The 14136-nt window shown below is 49.9% G+C and overlaps 2 protein-coding genes across 3 annotated transcripts in view; both read right to left on the bottom strand.

Moving 5' to 3' along the window:
* LOC134412125 (protein S100-A13-like) overlaps positions 1–14136 on the bottom strand; it is a 344998-nt gene that overhangs the window by 223281 nt on the left and 107581 nt on the right. The window lies entirely within an intron of this gene.
* On the bottom strand, positions 9069–12711 carry LOC134412429 (protein S100-A2-like). 2 transcript variants are annotated; one of them, XM_063146351.1, is made up of 3 exons: positions 12610–12711; positions 11356–11526; positions 9069–9235 (listed from the first exon to the last, which is right to left on the bottom strand). In XM_063146351.1, the coding sequence occupies exons 2-3, from the start codon at positions 11500–11502 to the stop codon at positions 9074–9076; spliced, it is 309 nt and encodes a 102-aa protein (XP_063002421.1). In that variant the 5' UTR covers positions 11503–11526; positions 12610–12711; the 3' UTR covers positions 9069–9073. The 2 variants fall into 2 exon arrangements, with proteins under 2 accessions (XP_063002421.1, XP_063002422.1); XM_063146352.1 differs by lacking the exon at positions 12610–12711 and adding an exon at positions 12252–12284.

Genomic DNA, 14136 nt, shown 5'->3' with positions numbered 1-14136 from the left:
CAGCCAGGTGACGCACAAGCAGGATGCAGGGGACAGGTGTTGGACCTGTTGCTTAGCAACAGAGGAGCCAGGGACCAAGCAGAGGGACTGGAGGATGATGCAAAACGGGTCAGGGCAGAAGCAAACAGGGACCAGGCCGAGAAGCTCTGGAGGCCTTGCTGGGAGAGAAGACTTGGGCTCTTTGGTGTTGAAGGCACTACCAGGAGGAGGGCCGTCTCTGCTGTGGCACCCCGGTTGTGGAATGAGCTCCCTAAGGAGGTTCGCTTGGCACCTACGTTATATGCTTTTAGGCGCCAGGTGAAGACCTTTTTATTCTCCCAGCATTTAACAGTCTATCAATAAATTTTAACTTGGTGTTTTAAATTTGTAATTTTGCATTGCTGCTGTTTTTATCTGGTTGAGCTTTTATATTGCATTTTATATTATGGTTTTATACTATTGTTTTAGACTTTGAGTGTTTTTAATTTTTGTGAACTGCCCAGGGAGCTCCGGCTATTGGGCGGTATAGAAATGTAATTAAATAAATAAATAAATAAAACAAATTGTTTCTCTCCTCCCCACCCCCACCCCAAAGTTTGGTTCAGCCAGCCTCTGTTCTTGCAGGCTGAAGGCTGCAATGTTTTCCCCCAGAGGAAAAGGCTGTGTGGACGTAGGCTGAATAATAGGCCGCTTTGTACATGGTGGAAAACAAGACGATGTCAGTCAGGCAGGGTGGAGAGAGAAAGAGGCAAAGCCATGTGGAGTTAGGAAATTGGGTTTAGTGCGCAATCCCACGCATGTTTAGATGGTGTGGGGGAACCTACAACTCCCAGCATTCCCCACTGATGGCTGAGTCAGAGCAAGAGGCAGGTGAAAAAGCAGCTTGCCAGACGAAGAGCAGGAGCACGTCCAGAGTTTTGTTTTTTCTGTTAGAGGGCCCGCATTAGGGCATGGGCCCAACTCTGCCTCCCCTGGTTCTCATACGCCCCTTTCAGCAAGCCGCCACTCTCGCTAAACCAGCCCCTGCCCAGCCCTTTTCCTCCAAGCCCTGGATCCTGACGCCGGGCCTCCTCCGGGACAAGAGGATCCCAGACTGGTTGGGAACAAGCCCACGGGGAGTTTGGCTGAGCCCAGGCTTGGCTTGCAAGCCAGAGGGGGGAAATGTTTGGGAATGCCTGCGCTCAGCAGAATGTTTACATGCCTTTGAAAAATGCAGCTCCGACAGTGTCTTTCACGCCGGCTCTTGGCCTGAGCTAGACCAGGCCGGCCTCACTTGTTCGTGTAAGCTACAGCTCGCCCTGCACTGCCGGTTCTGCGGCAGGCTCTTTTTTCGACGATTTGTATCTTCTAATAGCGATCTCAAGTGTCTGCGTGCCGATCATTATGTGGCTGAAAGAGGGAGGTATTGGCAGACTGGGGGAAACCTAAAGTTTGCAGAAATGCAACCGCCCCGCCCCCCCAAACCCCTCTTTCTTAAAAAATAAAACTACCTGTCTTGCTATGAACCTGCCCAAGTATTAAGACTGGTAAGAGAGGTGCTTTCAAGGGTACTGTTATCCTCAGAGGTGTGTTGGTTGCACATGTTTGAAAGGGCTTCTCTCTTCTGTGTTGCACCCAACTACAATTGCCTCCTCTCTCTTATTATTATATTTATTTGTATCCAGATTTTTGCCCAATTTTTTGGCCTTTAGAAAGAGTGTAAAGACACATCTTTTCCATTTAACCTTTTAAAATGTGTATTTTTAAATGTTTTTAAGGTTCTTGTTTTGTATTGTTGCAGGGGTTTGTTGTTTGAAGCTGTTGTTTGGAATTGCTGATGTTGATGATAAATAAAACCAAGGTTTAAAGTTCGCTCTCCAAACAGCCCAGTGAGCTCAATGGGAAGTTTTTTTTCTACAGGAGGCATTTGTCTTGCGCTCGCCGTTCCTGACTCGTGGTTGTTTGCGGGTTCTTTAGATGACGCTGTGACTCTCTGGGTTTGCTTCAAACAGGGCTTTTGTGTGTGTGTGGGAAATGCGGGATTATTTGTAAAAGGAGAAGAAAACGTGATTCCAGCTTGAGTATTTGCGCTATTCCGCTCTACCACAATGCCACCTAGAGGTCATGTAGTGGAAAAGCGGGGAAGGAAACGCGCTTCGCGTATTGTTCGATCTCAGTTCTGCGCCGAAGCTGAAAGCAGATACAGCAGAGTAACAGCCTCGTATAAAAGAGCTCTGAGATGGAGTCTCCTGGAAGAGGGCAGGGCTGGCTCTCTCACTAGCTAGAACCCTGAACAGGAGCGCTGCGCCCTCACTGCAACAGTTTGTTGCAGTTCTCACTTGTTCCTCTGGAGGTAATTTTCTTATTTTTCTCAACGTAATAACTAGAACATCAAAATAGTCCTTTCCCTGTGGTACACAGACTGCACTTCCTGCTCAACACCACCACCCCATACCTACGGTACCAAATTTTATTTACTGACTTATTTTATTAGTGATACTTGTATACCATTTAATATAATAAAATCCACAAGCGGTAAACTTTGAATCAGCCCTGTAGCTCTGCCTTTATCCAGCAGCATGGTCAGTAACAGCGAGTGGTGATGGGTGACGTTGAGTTCTGTGTTGTGAAAAGCCTCGACCTTCTGATATAGGCCCCGTTCAGACAACACGCTAAACCATGCTGCTTAACCACAAAATGGTTAACGGAACGCATTAACCTTAATGCATTCCGTTTACCGTTTTGTGGTTAAGCACATGGTTTAGCGTGTTGTCTGAATGGGGCCATTGTTGTATATTCGGGCACCTATTGGCAGCAATTAACTGCTACATCTATATGGAACCTCCCCAGCCAGAGGTAATCTACCTTACCACGGTTGTTTTATAGCGGTAGCAAATATTCCTATCTCTCCGTACGCTAAAATTATAACACTGGGCCTTCGGGTGGAAAGAGGGAGCCGACAGATATAACAACACCCTTCTTTGAAAGCAGTCTTTATTGGGGAGAGGGAGGGAGGGGGACCCCCACCCCCTTTCTCTGGCTTGGAGGGCGAGAGGGAAGAGCAGTGTTTTTATTCTTGGGCGGAACAGCGCCACCTGCTGCTTTGGTAAAGCTTTGCCGAAGGCACGCCTTGCCAAGTATTTATTGACGAGGGAACGGCTTGGTGGAAAATGTGTTTCCCCGTTAGGGATTTGAACAGTCGACTCACTGATAAGGTATGGATGAGTACATGATTAGGCAGTTGGGTGATCCACGAGTTGGGAATGCAAGCCAGCCACCAGAGTGCCGCACAAAACCAGTTTGGCCTAGCTTGGCCGACGTTTCGTGTGTATGAGGAATGGGGGCGGGGGGAGACAGCAATTGGGGGGGGGGTCTGGACCAGTAGTGGATCTAGGAGTTGGGGAACAGGAGGACTGGGGTCGATGTGAACCCATCCCTGCCTGCCTGTGTGCTTGCTCCTGCACCTTCTCTCCCCATAACGCTTGCTCAGTTTGTGCACTTGTATGCTATAATGCAAAGATACCGCAAGCCTGGCGTGCTTTTTCCCCTGAAGGAAATTCACCTTGGCAGGAATGGGCAACGTCTAGTCTTTGGCCCGGGTTTGTCTGCTCTTGTGCAGCCCTCGACCTATTTTCAAAAGCCATCTGCAGGCGATTGGTTCAGACCGCTTGACAGGAGTGACCAGTGCCAACCCTGGCTTTCCAACGGGCGGGAAGGAAGAAGTGGGGGGGGGGAGAGAAGGAAGTGTCAGAGGGAGGGGGAGATGAAAGGGAGTAGAAGAGAGAGAGGGAGAGAAGGGGAAAGGGATGTCAGAGAGAGGGAGAGAAAAGGGATGGCACAAAGAGAGAAAAAGGGGGTGGCAGAGAGAGAGAAAAGGGTGACAGGCAGAGAGAGAGAGAAAAGGGGATGGTGCAAAGAGGGAGAGAAACGGTGTCAGAGAGAGAGAGAGAGAGAAGGGGATAGTAGAAAGAGAGAAAAGGGGTGACAGGCAGAGAGAGAGAAAAGGGGATGGTGCAAAGAGTGAGAAAATGGGGTGTAAGAGAGAGAGAGAGAGAAGGAAGGGGTGTCAGAGAGAGAGAAAGGGTAACAGAGGAAAGAAAAGGGGTAGCAGAAAGGGAGAGAGAGAAAAGGGGGTGACAGGCAGAGAGAGGATGGGGTGGCAGAGAGAGAGAGGGGGGAGGAGGGATAGAAAGGGGTGGCCCCACCCACTTTAGCCTGCAGACCTTGACAGAAACAAGGTTCCGCCTGAGCATTTTGGTTGCTCCTTTTTTCCTTCTCCACCCTACGATCTCCCTTATTTTATTTCATGGCGCAACCAGAGCCGTCCCCATGCTGTAGAAAACGATCTCTGAATAAATTCACGGGGTGGGGGAGGTTCCTCCTCCTCCCACTTACACTGACGAGTCCCGGCAGCTGCTTCAGGATAAGCGCCTTCATTTCGGCCCTGCTGAGCTTGAATTTATCCCCTTCCTGGCTGGTGTAGCTGTGGAAGGTGGAAGCCATCACGTCCAGGGCCTTCCCCAGGGGACTGGCCATTTCCAAAGGCTTTCGAAACCTGTGTGGTGTGTGTGTTTGGTTGTGTGCTTTGTATCATGTGTGCATGAGTGTGTGTTTTGTGCCTTTGTGTTGCGTGGGTGTTCTGCTGTGTGCATGAGTGTGTGTGTTTTGTTGTGTACTTCGTGTATGTGAATGTGTTTGCGTTGTGTTTTATGTTGCGTTCTGGTTTGTGTGTGTATGTGTGTGTTCTGTTGTGTGCATGAGCGTGTGTTTTGTGTTGCGTGTGTGTTTTGTATTTATGACTGTGTGTGTTTTGAGTCGTGCTTTGCTGTGTGTGTATGTGTGAGTCTTTTGCTTGTTTTGCACGGTGTGCCTGTTTTGTGTGTTTTGTGTCATGTATGTTTTGTGTGTTTTGTGTTGTGTCTTGGTGTGTGTGTGTGTGTGTGAGAGAGAGAGTCTTTTGTGTATTTTGCATTGTGTGTGTGTTTTGCTGTGTTTTGGGTCAAGTGATTCAGTCCTGCTTACTTATGAGCAAACATACAGAGGCTTGGTATTTGGAACGCTATCTGGAAGTGCTGCTGAGTGATTCAAACCTGCTTACTCCTGAGTCAACATGCAAAGAAGCCTTGTCCTGCTTACTTCTGAGTAGGTTTAAAATTGATAAGAATCCAATCAACCCCAACCAGCACGCCCAATGGTCAACTGGAGGGTGCCATGTTGCCTCCCCCAGATATGGACCGACACATCTGCCTGCCTTTTTGGAGTCTCCTTGGAGACATGGTCACAGAGACCGCCATGCAGCTCCAAATGTACCCCTACCCATGGCTTCCTTTTACACAGCTTGCAACTGGACCGCGAGCGAGTCGTCGCAGTTAGAACCGGATCGTCCTGGCGCCGAGGAGGTAAAGGGGAGAGGAAACGCAAGCAGAGTCAGGGAATCGAATCAACTGTTTTGATGTTTGCATCATTATTTTATTTTTATGTAGCCTCCAGGTTAGGATTTGCAGTCGGCAAGGCCACGCCCAGCTTGGTCAGCCTTGGAGGCGGCAGGGGATAAGCCGGAGAGGAAATTCTGAGTCATAATTCTAGCTCTGGAACCAGCAGTATCATTGGGGGCAGAGGAGGCCTGAGCAAGGCAGCAAGGGAAGGGTGCTGGAGGATTCTCCGCTTGCCAGCGGGGCGGCAAAGACCTTCTTAAACAAGGAGACATTTCTAAATGGCCGGCTGCACCATTTCTGTCGCAGCAAAAGCACCCAAGGGTGCTTCCAGATGGAGAGAGCCCCATGCCAATGACCAGGCAGGATTCTATAGCTGTGCCCTCTTTTTTCCCCATCAAGGGATTTCCCCCAATATGAAAAAAGGCGAAAGAAGCAGTGAGGAAACGGGGAAAGTTTTGAATGGAAGAGGATGGTTGGATCACACAAATTCCTTGCCTTCTCATGGTTTCCCTGGGCAGCTCGCTTTCCACAACACTGAAATCCCCCCTGCAAATGTAGATCTTTTCTTTTCCAATAAGAACAAACGAAAACAATTCCCTGATATGGGGGAAAAGAAAAGATCCCCCATAAAAACAACAACAAGATTTGAGAGAGGGGATCTTCAGTTGAGACCCCAGAGTTGGTTCCTTTACTCATCCACAGTCAGGAACCTTGGACCTGTCATTGTCCCGCTGCCTAACCTACATTGCAGGGTTGCTGTGTGGATAAAATTGGAAGAGGAGGAGAAGGGGTGGAAACTATGTGCACCACCTTGAGCTCCCGGATTTCAAAAAGGTAATACAAGTTTTTAAAAACACGCACGCTATTTAAAAGAAAACAGAGCGTGCACATCCAAACAGCAGCACAGAGCAGCAGGTTTTTACAACCTAGATCAGAGAGAGAGAGAGAGATGTTATCAGTCCTGCAAGGGGAAAGATACAGCGACTTGCATGCTCAAGACAGATGTGGTTAACGGCTGGATTTGGTATTTTCAAAAACAGCAGCTCAGAACGATTGCCTTTGTCTTAGTCCCAGCAATTCTAGGTGTGACCCGAACTCCACACAGTACTTAATAGAGCCTGTCAGTTTCCCTCCAACTGTGGTTTCCTCCAGATATGTCAGACTACAACTCCCATTATCCCCAGCCGGTATTGCCATTGGGTTCCGGATTGCTGTCTTAGCGATTGTAGAGCGTGGTGGAATGTTGAGAGTTGGCATGTTTCATAGATCCGCATCTTTTAGGTGGTGCTTTGAGGCAAAGTTAGTTTTTCCACCTTGGAAAAGTACGGTATTCTGCAAGAAGACTTTAGGTGGAATTGACCAAGGCCGGCCCTGGCCTGAGGCAAGGTGAAGCCACTCACTTCAGGCAGCAGCATTGGTGGGGGACGGGTCAGCGCAGAAAGTTTTTTAAAAGTATTGGCTCTAGCAGGGTGTGGCGGTACTATTTTCGGCTCTGCTTCGGGCAGCAAAATGTCACGGCCTGGCAGGTTCACCCAGGTGTTGACTGAATTGGGCCTCTGATGTGTGTGTGTGTGTAGTGTGTGTAGTGGTCATTGCTGAAGTGCAGGCACCCATCACGACCCACAGCCACACCTTCCCCAAGAAGAGTCCAAACATTTAGGCAGTTGCATTGATTCATATCAACAAATGGGGGTGTAGTTTTCATCTCCACCAGAGCAGGGCATTGGTAAAGAGTTGTATGTGTGAGAGAGAAACTGAGAACGCTCAATGAAACTTTTCTCTTCTCCCCAACAGTTGATCTTCTCTGTTTATCTGTCCGTTCCCTCTATGAAGCTGTTTAAAAATGTCCGACTCCACTTTCCCACAGAGATTTGCTTCCAAGGTGGTTCAATACCCTTCGTTTTCGACAATAAACGCGAAAGAAAGCACAACACTCTTCTTCGAACGAGACAGTCCGATCCAACATTTAGTGTGTATTCTGAACGAAATTGACACACACCCTATTAGTTAAGACTGTGCGTATACACGCTTTAAACAAATGTCACCCCCCCAAAAAAGCTTTCTTCTGACTGCAAGCTGAACCCCCGAACGACGCACATTTCCCATGATTTATCCACATCCTGCTGGTCCTAAGCAAAAGGCAGGGGGATAATGCCGGATGCTGGGGGAAAACCCACCCTGTAGCCGCTGGGAGTCTGGGCATGTACAGAGCGCTCTTATTCTTGCTGCTGAATGCAAATGCATTAGGTTGTGTGGGCGGGAGAGCGGGGAGCATCCAGACATGCTTGTACATTTGGCATCTCTCCTACCCATGGTAAGAAAGGAAAGGAACCTCTCGTGCAAGCACTGAGTCATTACTGACTCTTGGAGGGACGCCAGCTTTCGCTGACATTTTCTTGGCAGGCCTTATAGCGGGGTGGTTTGCCGTTGCCTTCCCCGGCCGTGATTGCCTTTCCGCCAGCTAGCTGGGTACTCATTTTACCGACCTCGGGAGGATGGAAGGCTGAGTCAACCCGAGCCGTTGAGTATTTCCCAGCGAGACTTTTACTGGGCAATCACCCTGCCCCGTTCATGAAATTTTATGGGGGATCCAGACACCGTCGTCTTCTGTTTGCAACTCCCTGTGTTTTCCCATGCCTCCCCCCCCCTTACCAAACAAAAACCCATCAAAAGGGAATTACTGGAATCCCTCTGGACTGGTGGAGCCAGGAGCTGTCCGTCTGGAAGCACATGTGAAATACTACAGATGATGAGCAAGGCAGGGAGAAAGAATGGACCGGCAATTGATGTTGTAGCAGACAACGGAGGAAATGTTCTCCTAATGAAGTACCTCTTTGGGGGCTCTTTGGCATGAGATAGATTCTGGGAGAGGTTCTGCCGCGCGTCCCACCGTAAATGTGTCATCCTTCTTTCTACTTGACAAGGAAAGGAAGAAAGAAAGAGACTAGGCACAGAAATGATAACAAAACAGTCGGTAATGCTACCAAATAGGAAAGCGATGTATGAGATTAAAGGGAGGAAATAAAGGGCAATGAAGACCTGAGTCATATTTAAAGCCCCGGATAGGCGGTCCTTTTTAGTTAGGGTGTTCAAAGGGTGCACCCACTTGCTACCGAGACAGACCAATTGGGATCCCCCTGGATTTTGCAGGCCTCGCTTGGCGTGAGAGGCAAAGGCGATTGCTTGCCTCTCATTCTCTCTCTCTCTCTCTCTCTCTCCAAATTCCTGGGGCGATTCTTCCCAGCTGTTTGGCACAGAGGGGCCTTGAAATGCCAGCAGTGGCAAAACCAGCATAAAGCTACAGAGGCAGGAAGAGAGAGAGAGAGAGAGAGACAGAGAGGGAGGGACAAAAACCAGCGGAAAAGGGTATACAGTCATGCAACGGAAGAAAGGCACGGCCCCAAGAAATTTTACAGATATGCTTGAAACAAACCGATTCTTCGAGCAGGCTAACCACCTGAGCTAATATTCATTTTCAAGCCCCTCAGCCGTTTCTGTGGCTGATCATTTTCGGTCACATGAATGTGGACAGTATTAGGACGGAGAATGAATTCCTCTCCGCCTTTCGCGCTAGTCTTTCTCGACTCCCATCTCCACGGTCCTCCCCGTCTCTCCATCCCGGCTTTCATTGTGGCGAAACACCCGTTCTTCTCGGAACTTGGGCGCCATCTCGGGCATCCCTACACCCGCGGCTGGACGGCAGGGCTGTCCTTGAAGAAGTCATGGACGAAGGTGCAAGCTGCCGTGATGAAGCGGATGTACTCTTCAAAGTCGATCTGGTTGTCTTTGTTGGTATCCAGCAAGGACATCAGTTCTTCAAAAGCCCCGTCTTTGATTTCCACCTGGGGAATGGAAAGTGAATAAAAGTCCCTTATTAAGCACGTCGTAAGAACATGAGTAGAGGATAAAATATCAGTGGCTGAATTACAGCTGGACAGAGCTGTCCGTTTTGGGGTCTCCCAGTTCCTCATTTTCCCCCGACCTGAAATTCATTACCTCCTAAAACGTGATTTATTTTGTGCATGAACATTCATGTACATTTTGGCGTGCTTTTCTCCCGCGACGTCAATTTTTGTTTGCGCTTCGGACTTCCGCGCACTTTTTGGGCAGCCGGGTGTCCTGATGCCAGATTTACAGATTTGAACATGATCCTCTCTAATATGTGCTTTTGCCTCTTTTCCTGGATTGGAGAACTGCATTGCACAATTTGGAGAAGTGCGCATTTCGAAGGGTAGCTAACTTTCAGTTCTTATAGTGGTTCCAAAGTCTGGAAGTAAGGGAATTGGTTGGCATTAAGAGGCAGACCAAAGACATTTCTCCCCCAGCCTTACTGTAATTTGCCAGTTGCTGGGGAACATGGGCAGGAGGGTGCTGGTGCACTCATGCCCACAGGTGCTGATGGGCCCCTGTGGGAACAGAATACTGAACTAGGTAAGCCTTTGGCCTGATCCAGTACAGCGCTTGTGTTCTTAACATGTGAAGAGCCTTGCTGGCCCAGGCCACAGGGTAACACCTTTTTGCAAGCCGGTCTGCTCAAGGCTGCGTTTCAAAGCTCCGGAGGGTTGCCTTTTGGCTGGACGGAGAAGCACTCCCGTCCTCACTCAGCGTATTTTGCAAGCTGAACCCAGGCAGTCCGAAGGAAGCACTGCCACTTCCATGGAGTTTAAACCCAAGTAACTCTGCGTGGCGTTGCGGTCACACCCCATCGACTTAAATGTGCAATTTCGATTAGTGGTTTGTTTGTTTCGGATGTGTGGGTGTTCCAGTGGAGGTTTTAACCAGTATGTTCGTTCCTTTGAGTATAAATAATAGAAATGGCAAATGTTATATATCCTAGAAGTGTGGCTATGGATTCCCCTTGTGGTCGTGACCATGGATTCCCCTTGTGGTCGTGACCGTGGATTCCCCTTGTGGTCCTGACCGTGGATTCCCCTTGTGGTCATGACCGTGGATTCCCCTTGAGGGTGTGACCGTGGATTCCCCTTGTGGGCATGGGCATGGATTCCCCTTGCGGGTGTGACCGTGGATTCCCCTTGTGGGCGTGGCTATGGATTCCCGTGGGGGAGTGGCAAACTTTATCACAATTCCCCTTGTGGGCGTGACTGTGGTTTCCCCTTGTGGGCGTGGCTATGGATTCCCATGGGGGAGTGGCAAACTTTACCACAATTCCCCTTGTGGGCGTGACTGTGGTTTCCCCTTCTGGGCGTGACCGTGGATTCCCCTTCTGGGCGTGACCGTGGATTCCCCTTCTGGGCGTGACCGTGGATTCCCCTTGTGGGCGTGAGCATGGATTTCCCTTGTGGGCGTGGCTATGGATTCCCGTGGGGGAGTGGCAAACTTTACCACAATTCCCCTTGTTGACGTGACTGTGGTTTCCCCTTGTGGGCGTGGGCGTAAATTCCCCTTGTGGGCGTGACCGTGGATTCCCCTTGTGGGCGTGGCTATGGATTCCCGTGGGGGAGTGGCAAACTTTACCACAATTCCACTGTTCCTTGGAGAGATTATTCCACCCCGGAGAAGATCCTGCTGTTGGTAGACAACAACTATGTTCGGGAGGCCAAGTTGTCATCCACCAGGGACAGGAATGAATGCAGAGCCAGGCTGAAATGGGGATAACAGTCATGGCTTTCTGCCCCAAAAGAATTCTGGGAAACTTTAGCTCTGTAGAACGATTCATACAAACATTAGAAGAGCCCCGCCGGATCAGCCCAAAGGTCCACCTAGTCCACCATTCGGCTCACACAGTGGCCAACCAGCTGCCTGTAGGAAGTCCAGAAGTAGAACATGGGTGCAACAGCACCCCACACACACACACTGCAAGGACTGGTTTGTTGATATGGATCAGCAGCGCCTGTCTGCAATTTTGGGCTCTCCTTGGGGATGCAAACTGTCCTGGTGAGCACTTCAGAATTTGCCAGTAGCCCCTACACTGAGGACGCTTGGAGTGGGGACGGGTACTTACGGTTTTCAAGCTGGGCAGCTCTTTTTCCAATAGCTCCTTCAGCTCCCCTTTGCTGAGTGTGCGCTGGTCTCCTTCCTTCTGGCAATAGCGCTGGAAGGTGCAGACCAGCACCCCAAGGGCCCTCTCCAGCGTCTCGTAGTGCTCCATCCCCGATCCTGTTTGCAAACGGCTCTGCAGGGCAATGGAGAGAGACTAGATGGTTCAGCCTCATCCAACCTTATTGTATCGGACTACAACACCCATCACTGCCAGTTCAGGGAGTGATGGGATTTGTAGTCCAAGAGATCTGGAGGGCACCAGGCTGGGGAAAGCTGGTAGGATGGATGGATGGATGGGTTTGTAACTGTCATTCGTTTCATTGCGCACAGCATTTTTATGCCACTCTTCAACCCATGTTCCCAAAGCAGTGTACAAATAAAAAAGATCAACAGGGGGAAGAAATGAGGTCTGTTCCCCACACTTGTCCCCAATTTACTCCCATACCTGACAGGCTGTTATGCAGGGCATCAGATATAAGAACACTCCACCTGGGTGGCAACGTAAAGACCAACAGCTGTACTGTGTCCAAAGACTCTGGCCTGAAACAGCCAAACCAGAGCACAGCAGTAAATTTGTTTCTATTCATGGAGGACTCATCCGTGACCAAGGTTCTCTCGTCGTCTTTCAAGTTTTAAATTACACAGCCAAAGCCAGGAAGACCAAGTTACTACCAAGAATGGCTATTGTGAATACTTCTAGCACTTTTCTTACGGAGATTTAAGCTTTGGACAGAATTGTTACAGTCTTGTTCTAACAGCTGTACGGTCCATTGGCCCCACTGTTGATATATATATTTTTAACCCATCTGGATACTTCTCTGTTAACTGAGGATGTACTTTGCAGCTGCCTCCACAGACCTGTTAGTCTTGAAGGAGCCACAAGAATTTGTGTTATGATTTCTGAATATCAGACGCTGAAGAATGACATCTGGAAGTAGCTGCCACGCCTTGTTTGCGGCTTTCCCAAAGGCCTCTCAAGTTGAAAGCAAATGCTGAGCTAAATGGACCTTTGGTGTGTGCGTTTTTATCTTGCAAGGGCTTTGTGAGTTCGTAACTCCTTTTCCAGAAATCGCTCCCATCCCAGCACACTGAAAATGCTTTTCCTTCCGCTAGACAAGCAAAGACACAACAACAAACCCAGCGAGACAACCCCATGCAAAAAAGTCTCAGTGGCTCTTCGCCCTCCCACCTTCTTCCTGAAAGGATATTAACGTACCTAGTGAGATTTCCCCCGTTACGGATCCTGCTGCAGGTGAATTCACTGGAAGGGTAGGCGCCTGAACGGGCAATCTCCCGGCCTGTCTGGGATTGCGCCTGTCTGCCGGATTCTCACCCCTGGCAAAGCCCTCCTGTTCGTTGATAGTGCAAGGGAGGTTTTGGGAACGGGCGAGATCCACCCATCCGTTGCATCACACACCTGATTCCAACCCACACCCACTGTTGCTTCAGGAATAGGGACATCTTCGTTCTCCACCCCACCCCAGGGCTTGCAGCCTCAAAACACAAGGCTCCTGTTTCATTGTTGCTCCACCTGACGTGCTGTTTTTGTAAGGTTTGCCCAGGAGCAGTGGTGTAGGGGAACCAGGGCTTACGGGCCCCTGGCCCCTTTTCTATGAACAGGGTGTCATCTGCCACCTCTCGCCGGATTTCCTGTTTCCTTCCCTGTTTCCCTGAAATCTTCACTGGCCCTGGGGATGCAACGCATGTTCGCAGCAGCAATATCATAATGCAACGTATTTGGGGGCCGGCGTGGTCTTCTTGAATGGGCAATTAAGGCATGTGAAAATGGCTTGAACTGGTTTGTTGATATGGATCGACAATCGTTGTTTGAAAGCCAGAAGTGAAGAAGCAGTATGTATCTCCCTGGAGAGAGTTTTCCAAACGCGCAGGGCCACCACTGAGAAAGCCCCGTTCTTAGTGCCCACCACGCTAAGGACTCCCGCTGCAGGGCCAGAGAGTGGATGTTAAGACTGTGTACGGACCCCCTGAACCGCTTCGTGGCCCGATCTGCTTCAGGCTGACCCACCCCTCTCCCGCTCCGCTCTGTGGAGCAAAATCCGGAGGGGCGGATTGACATTTTGCCCCCCTTCCCTACTTACTTGCCTCTGCAGCGGGCGGTGGAGGCAGGTAAGTGGGGAAGGGGGGCAAAATGGGGGCCGAATAAGCCCCCCTGCCCCCTTACCTGGCTCTGCTGCTGTCGCCACACAGACTGCAGCAGTGGTGGAGCCAAGTAAGCCCCCCTCCACTTACCTGCCTCCGTCACGGTCCAGCGTAGGCTTCAACTGAGGCCTGGGCCTCAGTTGAAGCCTGCGCTGGAGCACGATGGACACAGGTAAGCCCCCCTGCCCCCTTACCTGGCTCTGCCGCCACCTCCGCACGCACTGCGGCCGTACCAGGTGAGCCCCCTCCCCCCTTACCTGCATTCGGCGCTCCGGAAGGAGGCGAACCACTTCACCTCGATCTGCAGCTCCCCCGACCCGATCTGGGTCCGCCTTTGGCGGAGGCGGATCGGCTCGCTCCACTCCCGCTTCTACGACCCGAAACAGAGCGGAGCACAGCCCTAGTGGATATCATGTATCCCCTTCCCTGTAACTCAATATTTCTTTTAATGTGTTGATATTTTCAGTGTTGCATTTTTTGTTTGGATTGCTACTGTTTTGGTAGGTTTGGGGTTTTTATTTTTTAATGGTTATAAACCAGCCCGGGTTTCATCTGCCATTAAATTAAACAAACAATGTTAATA

Source organism: Elgaria multicarinata, chromosome 21, assembly GCF_023053635.1.
Source record: "Elgaria multicarinata webbii isolate HBS135686 ecotype San Diego chromosome 21, rElgMul1.1.pri, whole genome shotgun sequence".
NCBI lineage: Eukaryota > Metazoa > Chordata > Lepidosauria > Squamata > Anguidae > Elgaria > Elgaria multicarinata.
The sequence above is the reverse complement of the archived record's forward strand: the minus strand, read 5'-3'. Positions and strand labels throughout refer to the sequence as shown.